General features: G+C 45.9%; 3 protein-coding genes and 1 pseudogene across 3 annotated transcripts; 2 read left to right on the top strand and 2 right to left on the bottom strand.

The window, feature by feature from the left end:
- The first annotated feature begins 36 nt into the window (after positions 1 to 36).
- Positions 37 to 210, top strand: LOC137911168 (U2 spliceosomal RNA; annotated as a pseudogene).
- Positions 211 to 668: 458 nt separating this feature from the next.
- On the bottom strand, positions 669 to 4189 carry LOC137910703 (lamina-associated polypeptide 2, isoforms beta/gamma-like). The gene is made up of 6 exons (XM_068755091.1): positions 3924 to 4189; positions 3325 to 3442; positions 2907 to 3047; positions 1622 to 1764; positions 1395 to 1492; positions 669 to 1258 (listed from the first exon to the last, which is right to left on the bottom strand). Exons 1-6 carry the CDS (start codon positions 4161 to 4163, stop codon positions 886 to 888), a joined length of 1113 nt encoding a protein of 370 aa, XP_068611192.1. The 5' UTR covers positions 4164 to 4189; the 3' UTR covers positions 669 to 885.
- A 160-nt stretch (positions 4190 to 4349) lies between these two features.
- Positions 4350 to 8733, top strand: tmbim4 (transmembrane BAX inhibitor motif containing 4). The gene is made up of 7 exons (XM_068755286.1): positions 4350 to 4683; positions 5156 to 5264; positions 5735 to 5840; positions 6838 to 6871; positions 6952 to 7069; positions 7707 to 7752; positions 7950 to 8733. Exons 1-7 carry the CDS (start codon positions 4593 to 4595, stop codon positions 8154 to 8156), a joined length of 711 nt encoding a protein of 236 aa, XP_068611387.1. The 5' UTR covers positions 4350 to 4592; the 3' UTR covers positions 8157 to 8733.
- Positions 8734 to 10134: 1401 nt separating this feature from the next.
- Positions 10135 to 11766, bottom strand: LOC137910674 (TATA-box-binding protein-like). The gene is made up of 6 exons (XM_068755053.1): positions 11705 to 11766; positions 11528 to 11615; positions 11007 to 11098; positions 10702 to 10869; positions 10528 to 10622; positions 10135 to 10241 (listed from the first exon to the last, which is right to left on the bottom strand). Exons 1-6 carry the CDS (start codon positions 11764 to 11766, stop codon positions 10165 to 10167), a joined length of 582 nt encoding a protein of 193 aa, XP_068611154.1. The 3' UTR covers positions 10135 to 10164.
- Between the last annotated feature and the right edge of the window lie 864 nt (positions 11767 to 12630).

Here is a 12630-nt window from a genome sequence, read left to right as displayed (position 1 = left end):
ATTATATGAATGTATATATGAGTATTAAGTGTCAATAAAACTTTTCGAAAGAAAAAATCTGTTCTTATCAGTTTAATATCTGATACGTCCCCTACCCGGGGACCATATATTAAATTGATTTTTGGAGCAGGGAGATGGAATAGGGGCTTGCTCCGTCCACTCCACGCATCGACCTGGTATTGCAGTACCTCCAGGAACGGTGCACCCCCCCTTTGATGTTCAGAACAAACATGCGGATAAACCTGCAGCGCTGTTATTTGTATGAGTTGCAGATTATTAACCAAATAAACCTTCCTGCAGCCAGCTACCTACTAGAATGAATACATTTGTATTCGATATTTGCAATTTAAACATTAAACAAATATATTACAGCATATTATCATCAAAACTTACTTCACTTGTTGTCACCCAGTCTCAAATGTGTGGTCTCAGCAGGAAGCATGTTTGTTTTAGTCAAGATGATGCCAAAATATACCCCCCCCCCCCCCCCAAAACCATATTTAGGTTCCCTGAGGAGCAAACCTTCGATTTTTAAAAACCCCAGTTTATTTAAGTTAACGATGAAAGAACAATTCCTTAACTTGTCAAAATAAAATGCCATAAAGATTTGTCTAGTCTATTAACACTCATGATGCAAACAAATTAATAAAAGCTACTTCAGACGCAGTAAGAACATGAGTTTATTATTAACTGGGTACAGTGATGGAATACATAATTCGAATATACAAAGACTTTAATTTGAAAAAGAAAGTTAAGGGTGAATTAGATTTAAAAGCAATAGGAGATATGAAGTATCAAAACAGTACTGGAAGATGCCAATTTCTTTCATCTGTGAACAAATGATTTAAAAGAGTAAAATCGTTATTCTGTGCCGCCCCTCATCGCTCACTCTGTGGCAGCAAAGGGGTTAATGCTGTTGCTCTCCATGGCCTGGTACAGGAAGAACAGGAAGGCGGTGACGACGGCCAGCAGGAGAAGCTTCATCCATAGGGACAGACTGCGGGGGGGCGCTTTGGCCTGAGCTGCAGACGGAGGCCTTGAGGAGGAGGACGTGGACGCGGGGGACATCAAGGGGGACATCGAGGGGGACGAGCTGGGGACTCGGCCGACGGCGCTGCTCGCTGCGTAGCAGGAGGAGGCGCTGGTCGTCTTGGCGGCGTTCTTCCGTGGGAAGAAAAGGAAGTTCTCATCTCGCCACAGGGCGGTGGGCGTGGCCGGTCGACCGGCGGCTCCTTTGATGGGCCGTCGACAGGTGGCCCTGCGAGAGACGAGTTATTTACAGGCTGCAGGACCGGCTCCGAGCTGCTCGGAGGAGGTCTGTGCTCGCCGAGGGCTTTACTCTGGACGAGCAAGCGTCAGCCGATGACGTCAGACGTAAAGGGTTCGTTGCTTACGTTATTCCCGTTGGACTGTTGACGTTGTTGGGAAACAACTCCTTCAGAACGTCCTCTCGCACTTTGGGGTTTCGGTCACTGGCTGGAATCTTGTCCCGCTAAAAGGCAACACAGAAACAGAGGATGAGACCTAAAGAGCAAACGCCAAAAAGCAGGCTTCTTATTCCATGTGTTAATGAGAACAGAACTGATCCTGGGTCAGTCAAACCGTGGAGGGAGTTCCTTACCGGGTCGCTCTGCCTGCTGTGGCTGTGGGCGGCCCCGCCTACCGGGTCGCTCTGCCTGCTGTGGCTGTGGGCGGCCCCACCTCGTCCCCTCAGCCGTCTCTCCACCACTGGAACCGGCTCAGCTTCTGGTTCTCGTGTTACTTCTGACAAAATGAAACTCATTTTGATTAGTCTGAAAAATCTGGCAGTCACTACAGAGCTCATGAGTTTGGGACGTTTTGAAAATGGGGGGGGGGGGGGGGGGTTGGGCTCCCGTGTGATCCCCGGAGCCAAGTTGTTGGGCGCTTCATGCTTCTGGTCGCGTCTCCCATGTCAAACAAGTCCCGGTGACGGCCCAGACTAAGAGCAGTCAGAACCCCCCCCCCCCATGAGGGGAAAATCCTCAAGGACCGTGACGTCGCCCAGTATGGCAGGGGCCCCGCCCTGGAGTCAGGCCCGGGGTCGGGGGTCGTATGTGAGCACCTGGTGTACCGGGCCTGCGATGGACTCCCCATCCGCCGAGGGAACTGTAGGGGACGGGCGAAATGTGGACTGGGTGGCAGTCGACAGGAGGGGGCTCAGCAACCCGATCGCTGGACATGGAGACGAACTCTTGGGACATGGACTGTCACCTGCCCCGTCCCCCTCCGGACTGGATCTACACCGTCCACACGGTGACCTGGATCAGCACCGAAAGGTTCTAGGTTGTTCTTTAGTATCTTTACACACCAACCATGAGAAGTCAAAGTGAATCAGAGTTTGTGTATTTTTTACTGATTCTTGAATCCATAAATGGTTTTAATGTTAAAATGTAATATTTGTTCCTGACCTGATTCTGGATCAGAACCAGAATACGCATTTCTTGATGGTTCACATCGGACCCCTTTGCGACTCTGATTTCTGGTGAGTGAACTGAATGCAGATTTTACAAGATATGATTTTTTTTTTAGCCTCTGTTATAAGTAAATGGGAACATCCAGATGTTTCTGTGTCCAGACAGGTTTCCGGATCCCTCTAAAATTAAACTAAATTAAAAAGTTAAACCAAGACCCATGATCAGATTTATTTATTTTTGCTGAACGTAATACCCCCCATTTTTTCGCAAAATCGCGATGCTATCCGCAATCCAGATCCGAGCTGGATGAAATTCGGTCGGTCGATAGAGAGCCCCCTCCCTGCATGACTGTGTGCAATGTTAGCGAAATCCATAATCCAGGATCTGGATCATCACCAAAATGTAATCATTAGTTATGTTGCTAACAGACAAACGGAGGCTCAATATTATTGATCGTCAAGTCGCTCTCACCGTCCTCTTTGTCGCTGTAAAGTTCAGATTCGGCGTTCCCGTTGTGGTTGACAGGAGCCTCTTTCAGAACCAGCTCGGGCACAATGCGACGTGCGTCCAGCAGTTTGAGAAGCTGCTTCTCGTACAGTTTACGGGTGGATGCTGCGAAACGGAGCAGACAGAAGAAATTAAACATGCAGAAGATCACTTATCAGGGAGCAGAAAACAAACAAACGTTGGGCAGCGCTACGGGTTTTACAAGCCGGATGGAAAGCTGTGGGCCCGCATTTCTAAATTAAATCTAACTTTCATTTGACTAGAGTCCTCTTCTCCTTGTTCTTCTCAGGTAAGACACTTCTGGGGCCTCGTGTGCAAAGACGTCCGCGGATTCCCCACGGAAACATGGCGTACGCCCAAATCGAGAAAACGCCGCACTCACCCACAATTGGCCCCACGTGCGCGCTCTTTTGGAGCAGCTGATCCCTCAGGGCCTGGTCGGTAAGGGAAGACACGTCCAGCTGTTCCGGCTGAGCCTCGTCCCTTTCTCTGATGGCTTTCTGTAGGAAACAAGGCATGCCTGTTGGCACGGCAACAACAAAACTCCATCCCTCCCTTCTGTCAGCACAGAATGGGATCAAACTGCAGCCAAAACGGGATGTAAATAATAGAATTGTGTTAAATAAACTTTTGTTTTTCGTACTATTTACACTTGTATGCGTTATCTGTAGTTTAAATACTCGTAGTTACGCATTAATAGAACTGTAGGCGTTTATCTGCTGCGTAGGAGTGGGTTAATCTAGTTTAAATTATTTCTTATGGGAAATATAATTTAGGATTTCAAACAGTATTACGGAACGAATTGTGTTCGAGAACCGAGGTTCCACTTTACGAACCGACTCGGCTCTGAAGCACGAAGGAACACGTGTGAGCTTCATCAATCCGGATTCATTTAGATGTGACACTTTTTTCCAAGCTGGTAAAGTCTCCGCTGACTTTCGACTTTTCAGTGTTAAAAGTTTATAACCATCAGAGACTCACTCTGCCAGAGGAGCGGCTTCGGCTGGAGACCACCGGCGGAGGCAGCTCCTCGTCGCTGTACAGGGCGTCCAGGACCGGGCTCGGTCCATCCCGGTTCTGAGCGGTGCGGTTCTTCCGGTAAAGCTGCACGTACACGTCTTCGGTCGCGTTGCCGCTCGGAAGCTCGCCGCTGTGGGCCAACAGCTCGCCCTTCAGCCTCTCCTTGGTGAGCGACGACGGCTCGTCCAGGTGCTTCGGCATGTCGGCCTGCTAGCGGGGCGGGTAGCGTCGCCTGCTAACTGCTAGCTAAGCGCTTCAGAGAGCAGCGCGCAGACAACGGAAGTGACGCACGGGCCGGAAGGGAGTTCGTCCACAACAGCGACTCCCATTGGCCAAATGGCGTCAGGAAACGTCTCCTCATTGGCGGACACTATGTTGGGTGGATGAGTTATTTTTATTTTATCGTTATTTTGCATCAACCTGGCGGCTTGTCCAGGGTGTAGCCCCGCCCTCTTTGACTCAAAAAGGACAGCAGCGTTAGTGGTAAAATTTCCTGATTTCAGAAGGTGGCAGCCGCCGGTAAAACCCACGAAGAAGAAGCCGGAAGCAGGAAGAAGAAAAAGAAAAAGACGACAACAACAACAAGCAGCCGCCGCCGCTGACAGCAGACGGAGACGGAACGTGGACACGATGAGCAGCGAGAAGTACCCACGGTCCTCCGTGGAAGACGACTTCAACTATGGCACCAACGTGGCCACGGCCAGCGTCCAGATACGGATGGGTAAGAAATGTCACGGCACGGGTGGGTCCTCCTGGCGTCCACGGGAGGCTGTGACGTCACGCTACACGAACCCCCCCGCGTCAGTCAACACAACAGTAACTGTTATAACGTGGTAATATGACGTAATCAGCTACAACTAGCTCAGCGAAAACGACGTCAGTCAGTAGACCTGCGTCAGAGCGGCCATTTTGATGTGGCAATAATAGGTAGATCGTCTCTCCAGCAGGTGTTTCTGGGGGGGGGGCATTAATGAAGGGTGGGTCTGTTTCTGAACAGAAACATCATTGATCTGATCAATTAAACTGGTTCATATCAAAACATCAGCTGTGAGTTCGGCCATAGAGCCAGTGAAAGCTGAACTAAACTAGTTACGCTAACTAGTCAGCGCTGGTTAGCTCGGGTGCCCTGCTGGTTTAGATGGTGAACTGTTACATTCGTTCTCTCTCCCTCTGGCTTCCTCTTTGCTGCGCAGACTTCTTGAGGAAGGTGTACTCCCTCTTCAGCCTGCAGATCCTCATCACCACGGCAACCTCCGCCCTCTTCATGTTCTCCCAAACCATCAAGGAGTTCGTCCACAGCAAGTAAGTGAGGATGAGCTCGTTGTCGTTGTCTATCTCACCACCGAGTTTCATTCAGATCGGATCCAGAATGGAGTCAGGAAAAAATGTTACATTTTAACCTTAAAACCCATTTATGGGTTCAAAAATCAGTTAAAAATAATAAGACCAGATGTGAAGGTGACAGATGACACCCCCTGACATCTGTTGTTCCCCTCGCTGATAAAAAATAAAATAAAAAATATTTTATTTATTTGATGTTTTATAATATAGTTTGAAAATTATGTTTTACATTCAGATAAAAACTTGTGTTTCAAGCACACGTTAAAGTCTTCACCTAAACACACCAGACGTGGAGCATCACGTAGTGTGTGTGTGTGTGTGTGTGTGTGTGTGTGTGTGTGTGTGTGTGGGGGGGGGGGGGGTCCTAGCCAGGCTGTTGTGTGTTTGAAGCTGCATTGACTCTCCACTCGGTGTCTGTCTGATCGTTTAAGCCCTGCTGTGGTTCTGGGTCTGGCGCTGGGCTCCCTGATTCTGCTGCTGATCCTGGCCGTGTACAGACACCAGCACCCCGTCAACCTCTACCTGCTGCTCCTGTTCGTAAGTCACTATTATTTATGTACACGCAGCATCTAAAGCCCTACAGAGGAAACCTCGGCATCGTGGCAGACGTACGAGGAAGACTTCTATCAGCTCATTCTCTTTGTTTCCTGCATTTGCAGCTCTTCCTCTCCTTCCTTCGCTCATGTCTTAAGTATTCACTTAAAGATAAGTAAGATAAAGAAAGCTAAAGTCGTCCTGCAAGCAGTTAGTTGAGTGTTGCTAGGTTAGCCGGGCGTAAGTGTAGTATCTGTTGAGCCGCACTGATCCAGATGTTTCTCCAGATGAACGGTGGTCCCCAACCACCGGGCAGCGGCCCGGTACCGGTCCGTGAGGCTTTGTTACCGGGCCACTAATTTAAACAATTTCCGTTGTATCGGTTATTAGCGTCTAAAAGGTGTTTTATTTTGAAAAACAACCGGATTTTCGCCAACGTAACATTCGCCTGTGAATTTTCATGCTTTACGTGATGCGTTACTAAAAACAGACGTGAACTAGCGAAAATTAAATTAAAAAACAAACGTCTTTGGAGAGCTCCTTTGCTAATGGGAAAGTCCAACTGAGGAGGAAGAAGAGGACCTCCAAGAAAAGAGTCAGACTTAAAACTCGGTTTATCTACAGCTGATCAGCTTCGTTAATGAGCAATGAAGGGTTCAAAACGGTTTTGCAAATAGAGACCAAGAACCCTGGAATAAAAGACAAGAATGTGGAAATTATGACACAAAAAACCTGAACATGAAGTGACTATTGAGACCACAACTTATGGTGAGTAGATATTGGTGTAATACTTGTTTAATAGTTATTGCAAGTGCAGAATATAAAGTTTATTGTTAAGATTATATTCCTCATTTATTATTTATTACCCCCCCCCCCCGGTCCGTGAAACCGGTCTGTGGCAGGAAAAAGGTTGGGGACCACTAGTTTAGGTGATGTGGTGCTAGCTTAGCAGTGAACAGTAGCTGGTTAACTAATAATGGCTCCTAACCTGCTGTTCCAGACTCTGCTGGAAGCCGCCTCTGTGGCCACGGCGTGTGAGTATTGATCCAGGAGTGTGTCGCCGTCCTCCGGTCCCTCGGCCGGCTGTCCTGACGCAGGTTGTCTCTCTCCGCAGTGACCTTCTACGACTACTCTACGGTGTTACAAGCCCTGTTCCTGACCTGTGCCGTGTTCGCTGGACTGACTGCATACACCTTCCAGTCCAAGAGAGACTTCAGTAAAATGGGTGCAGGGTGAGTTACTGCGGAAACCTGAAATGATCGACATGAAATTCACAGTTCAGTGTGGCGACCACCTGTCCTCGCATTGAAAAGGGGGCGATTATTTACCTGAATAAAAACCAGTACCAGCTCTTTCTGGATCTTTTAATCTTAATGCAGCCTCATAGGTAGCATTGTTAGCACAGTGATCAGGAGCTAGCATGGCACAACCAGTGTCTCCCTTAAACATGCGTTGTACCGGATAGGTCGAGGCCCGGGTTAACAACGACCCGCCATCGGCGCTGTTACTCGCAGGAGGCTGCTGGAAGAGAGGTGAGCTAAGAAGAAGTGGGACGTTGAGAGGACAGAAGAGAGTAGACGGGAGAGCAAAGGTCAAACAGAGGTCATCTGATGGCCTGCATGCCTGGTTAGATGGTAAAGAGGGAGAGAAGGATCTGTCCAGGCTGGACAGAAGTACAGTAGTATTAGTAGCTTCTGTTTGGTTTCTAAGTGGTGAGTGATTACTTTGGTATGATGAAGTTATTATTGTAATAACAGTGACGGGGGGGGATGGGGGGGTAACGGGGTTGGTCTCAGTTTGGGAACTGTTCCAGGAGCAGGCGCCTCCGTCACGCGTCACATTTTTACGTCTGTGTTTCTGTCCTTCCAGACTCTTCGCCTGCATCTGGATCCTCGTCATTGCAGGCTTCATGAGGGTAAGTTAAAACGTAACGACATTCATGTGTCTGAAAAGCAACACCAGAACATTACATTTAGCTAAGTGACGTAAAATGAACAGTTTCAAAAAGCGTATTCATTTTCCCAGTCATCCGTCTCTGGTAGAAAGAAATTCGAATAGTTTTTCCTTCAAAATAAAAGCTGCAGCTCTGTGCTGGTTCTCGTCTCCCTGCAGCTCTTCTTCAACAGCGACAGCGTAGAGCTGGTCATGGCTGGAGCCGGGGCGCTGGTCTTCTGTGGTTTCATCATCTACGACACTCACCTGCTGATGAAGCAGCTGTCCCCCGAGGAACACATCCTGGCCTCCATCAACCTCTACCTGGACATTGTCAATCTCTTTCTGCACATCCTGCGTGTCCTCGACGCTCTGAAGAAGCGCTGAGAGCTTTAACGGCATCTTCCATCAGCCTCACTGGGAACACACACACACACACACACACACACGCACACACCAGCCGGGTCTCCCGAATCCATGGGAAACTGGATAACTGTAGGGCTGACAATGATAAATATATATAAATGTGGATCTCGACGTGAAGTAATAATGTCTTCAGTGTGGAACTGATCAAAACTAACTGCAGCCATTTGTATCTTTGACCAAACATCAGTGATTCCAGGTGGGGGGGGGGGGGGGGGTCCGGATCTGTCTTTCCTCACGCCACCATTGGCTGGCGTGTCATGTTACGCTGTCTGCCGTGCCGTTAGCGTAGTGGATGATGTTGGAAGGTCTTTTTCCATCAGTGCGTTCTCCTGTGCAGCGTGACGTGAAGCTTTCTCCTGTTGGGTGTAAATCAATGTCGCTGTTGTTTTGGGAATCTGAAACGTTCTTCTCTGAGTTGTGACTGTGACGAGTTTAATGAAGGCAATTTATCTGTTCTTAAATTATTTTATTGGAAAGACCGCATTGATGTGTTTCATTGTAATTGTGCATATCTGAAATAAAATGAAAGTAACATTTTGCAGTGTAAGATACTCCAGAGGTGTTATATTTTATTCAGCGTTTTTAAAGTGAGGTTGAGGAGACTCGATGGTTGGATGAATTATTCACACGTGATTTAATGTGATTTCTGTTAGAACATCTGGAAGAAAGATTCAATTTTATGACGAGGAACATTGTGACGGTTGCAAGAGCGGAAAAAGCCTGTAATCTTTCCCTGAAATAATTGTATTGCAATTTTTGCATATTCATATATTAAGTTTATTTCCATCCCAAGTTCTCCCCTTCATAGTTTTAATCTGTGATGATAAAAACTAGAAAAGCAATCGGAGAGCACAGACCTCCACCAAGCAGCTCGCCCCCCTCCTAACTGGATCTACACCGTCCACGTGGTGATCTGGATCAGCACCAAAAGGTTCTAAATCCAGAAGACGTGCTTCATGATGGTTCATGAATTTGAGTGAATTTAATGGGACATTAGTTGCGCAAATGGGAAATCTCTATCTCTAATATTAACTGCACCACAGGAGGTCGAAACATCCGTTGCACAAGTTCACAACTTATTTTTCTATGAAGACAAACCTTTGACTGTCAGTTGCTGCTTCAAATGAAGGCTCGTTTGACTGAACACACGGTTTGATAAACACACAGTACAGTGGGTGGTACCGAGTTCCTGATCTTTACCTTTTACCTGGTTGCAACGAGCACAAAACCATCATCTTTGACTGTTCTTCAAACTCCAGTGTGACTTTTTTTTCTGCCTCTACACAAGTTCTATAATTTACTTTTGCTCAAAGAGAACAGAACTCTTGTGACCAAGATGACAGTACGTTTGATATTTTAACCCTTTTCTTCAGTCAAAGTATATTTTATACTTGAAAATTCAATGGGAAAAAAAATAAAAAAATACTGTTGCCAAATGAATCAGCAGGAGAATGTTTTTGTGGAACAAAGAGCTTTAAAGACTGAGCCAGAATGTACAAGTTTATTAATGCACAGTGCAGCGCAGTGCAGTAACAGTAATTGTGTTGGTGCTGAGTTTACAGTGTGAATATGACAAGACAGATTACATCTCAATCCATAAAAAGAAAACTTGCATAAATGAAATGTCCAAAAAGACAATGCTACTATAAAAGAAAACATGGTGGACTTAATGCATACATCATCTGCTGTCGCATTGAATCTCTTAGTATAGTACTAGTGAAGCAATGGAGGAGGGGTCGACCATTTCTTTCCTTCAAATTTTTGTTCTGGCTGATTTTTAGTGTCAAGAATCCAAACAAAGAGAAGCAGAGTCAGCCTGCTTCCCTATTCTATCATCTCTCCTTTATACATTTATTTACAGTCTTATGTACAACAATGTTAAGAACAAGATAAAAAAAAATTATGAATAATAAAAATAAAGAGAATAGAAAGAAAACGAGATCGGTTGGGGATAAAGGAGTTGCAGGATCTACTTTTTTCGAAAACCTTTCAGAATGGGGTAGATGTGTTCAAATGCCTCGTAAATCTCTGCTGTCTTTCTGGCACCTTCAAAACAAACAAATGATTCATTAGTAATCAGATCAATCCTTAGTCACCCTCCTCAGGTTGACTGTGAGCTTGCAAATGTTTTAAGTACAACAACGGCAGCTACAATAAGAACAATTAACAAATCAATTTATCCTTCAAGGTTGTCACGATGACACACAGTAACTTTAATCATTTTCTAAACCGCAAAGGACTCGGAGGAGCACATTTCTGCCAGTGTCATAACCCTGGATGTAGCACACAGGCTGATGTCGCCATGACGATGCTTTATTCAGTGTTGTCTTACCTGTGATCACAACTTTCCCGGAGCAAAAGATGATCAGAACAATTTTCTGTTGGACCATTCTGTAATAAAGTCCTGGAAAAAGTTCAGGTTCATAGCTGAAAAAGAAAAATCATATGAATGATTACATTGATTTGGATGAACGATCAATTCAGCCACCCCACAAACGTAACTGACCTGCAGAACCGATGATGTGTGAGGGCCAATCCCGCCAGCCGAATGGGGAATTTCACATCACAGCTTCCCACCATGTTCCGAATTTTGAAGTCCAGGAACTTTGTAGGAAAACCGAGCTTCTGCACCACACGGGCAAACTTTCTGGCAGCTAACCTCGACTGCTCCTCACTAGGAAAAAGGTGGGGCAGATTACAGGATGCAAAGAAAATGAATGAAAAGAGACACCAAACAACATTTTACTGAGAGTCGGGACAAGATCAGCATTGCGACTAGACACGAGGCCTGTAAAAGAGCTGTATTCTGACCTCTTGGCACCAGTGCAGACCATCTTCCCAGTTCTGAAAATTAGAGCAGTGGTCCTGGGTTTTTGTATCCTCATAATGACGGCTGAAAAACGCTGTAAAATTGACAAAACAGTCAAATTAAAGCGATGACCGTTACGCAAGGAGGCTTCTTTCTGTTTACTTCTAGTATTTTAAAAGCTGGTGATAAGAGTGAGTGCTCTGATGATTTCCTATTGTGATACTGGATTATATATTATCATCAATATTTAAAGTGTACATATCATAGTATTTTATTAAATGCTGTTTCATTTTAAATTCCAATCATGGTGCCCCCCCCCCCCCCCACCAACTGGCACATTGATACTGAATTAAGTCATTTATTTATTTATTTTCTTTCTTTCTTTTTAATCAAAAGTAACATCTTACTCCACTCGTCTCCTCAGATAACAACAAAATGAACTTTAACCTGAAGCCGGACTGATAGCAGCATAAAATATCAATTTGTTGACAACAAAGCTGAAAGTGATAAACGACAATCTCACCTTTGGCTTGTACTCGACATTCCGAGCTCTCAGAGCGATGGTCCTCAAGTCCAGTTCACAGCCCAAATTTACCGTAGATACGATGTTCCTGATAACAGGAGAGGACGCAACCGTTCAGGTTGTAGGCCAAAGCCAAGTTGAAATGGAAGTCGTATGTTGTATGGAAACGAAACTTACTGTAACTTTGGTACAATTACAGAGCTCTCTGAGGCTGGTGTGGCTGGTGTGATGGGGGTCATTGGGTTTCGTGGGGTGTTGTAGAGTGGGGCGTTCCACGGCAGTTCTGTGGGTCCCGGGGAATGGATGTGCTGAGGGGTCTGCCCCGATGTACCGGGAAGGCCTGCAGAACAAAGAGAGCTGCTTTTAAATTAAAGTTCCAGTGCAACTTGGACAGTAATTATAAAGTTCAATGGAAATAAAACTTAGAATAAATGGAGAAAGTACCAAATCTGGGGTGATGAGATTATTACCGTATGATCAAATCTCATACATAACTCAAAAACTAGTAACCCAATCGACTTGAAATTTTTACACAAGCAAGGTTCTGTCCGTGGCTCGGTCCTCCCCGAGAATGGCGTTGATCCGGATATGGATCCAGATTCTAGAATTTTTTTAAGGATTCTTTAACATTGCGAGATAGGGCACTTTTTGACATTTTTCTTAATTTCTTCGCATGGCGGTATGGATCTGAAAAAAATCACACATAAGTACTCCTTAAAGGTCCATGACCATGACTAATTTCGGCCGGATCCGGATCACAATCCGGATCCGAGAGCTAATTTTCATTCTAAAATCTGCATTTTTCATGAGTCCATCCTGGCCCCTCTGATCCGGAAGCCCTGTTTACTGTCACAAGATCGAATAGTCTATTGGCGGCAAGGGTCTGCAATCTCTGATTGTCTTTCTAGTTGTACCTGTGATTGCCTGTTGTGAAAGTTGTTGCTGCTGTAGCTGTAGCTGTAGCTGGAGCTGGAGATGTTGCTGTTGCTGTTGCTTTTGCAACTGCTGCAGCCTCTGGTGTTCCATGAACATGAACCAACGATTGAGGTTCTGGAGGGGCGGCGGTGTAAAAGGCATGCCATATTGCATCACGGGAGCGTACG

Source organism: Brachionichthys hirsutus, chromosome 22, assembly GCF_040956055.1.
Source record: "Brachionichthys hirsutus isolate HB-005 chromosome 22, CSIRO-AGI_Bhir_v1, whole genome shotgun sequence".
NCBI classification, from domain to species: Eukaryota; Metazoa; Chordata; class Actinopteri; order Lophiiformes; family Brachionichthyidae; genus Brachionichthys; species Brachionichthys hirsutus.
Note: the sequence above shows the minus strand (reverse complement) of the source record. Positions and strands in the feature narration are given on the sequence as shown.

Bases quoted from the DNA above. Each gene is read 5' to 3' on its own strand.
- tmbim4 (XM_068755286.1), top strand. From the start codon at position 4,593: ATGAGCAGCGAGAAGTACCCACGGTCCTCCGTGGAAGACGACTTCAAC. The intron at 4,684-5,155 runs GTAAGAAATGTC...TTTGCTGCGCAG, and splicing joins CAGCGTCCAGATACGGATGG to ACTTCTTGAGGAAGGTGTAC. The intron at 7,070-7,706 runs GTGAGTTACTGC...CTGTCCTTCCAG, and splicing joins TTCAGTAAAATGGGTGCAGG to ACTCTTCGCCTGCATCTGGA.
- LOC137910703 (XM_068755091.1), bottom strand. From the start codon at position 4,163: ATGCCGAAGCACCTGGACGAGCCGTCGTCGCTCACCAAGGAGAGGCTG. The intron at 1,493-1,621 runs GTAAGGAACTCC...GTTGCCTTTTAG, and splicing joins ACAGCAGGCAGAGCGACCCG to CGGGACAAGATTCCAGCCAG. The intron at 1,259-1,394 runs GTAAGCAACGAA...CGTCTCTCGCAG, and splicing joins AACAGTCCAACGGGAATAAC to GGCCACCTGTCGACGGCCCA.
- LOC137910674 (XM_068755053.1), bottom strand. From the start codon at position 11,766: ATGACCCCCATCACACCAGCCACACCAGCCTCAGAGAGCTCTGTAATT. The intron at 11,099-11,527 runs GTGAGATTGTCG...TCAATTTTACAG, and splicing joins ATGTCGAGTACAAGCCAAAG to CGTTTTTCAGCCGTCATTAT. The intron at 10,242-10,527 runs GTAAGACAACAC...TTTGTTTTGAAG, and splicing joins CGGGAAAGTTGTGATCACAG to GTGCCAGAAAGACAGCAGAG.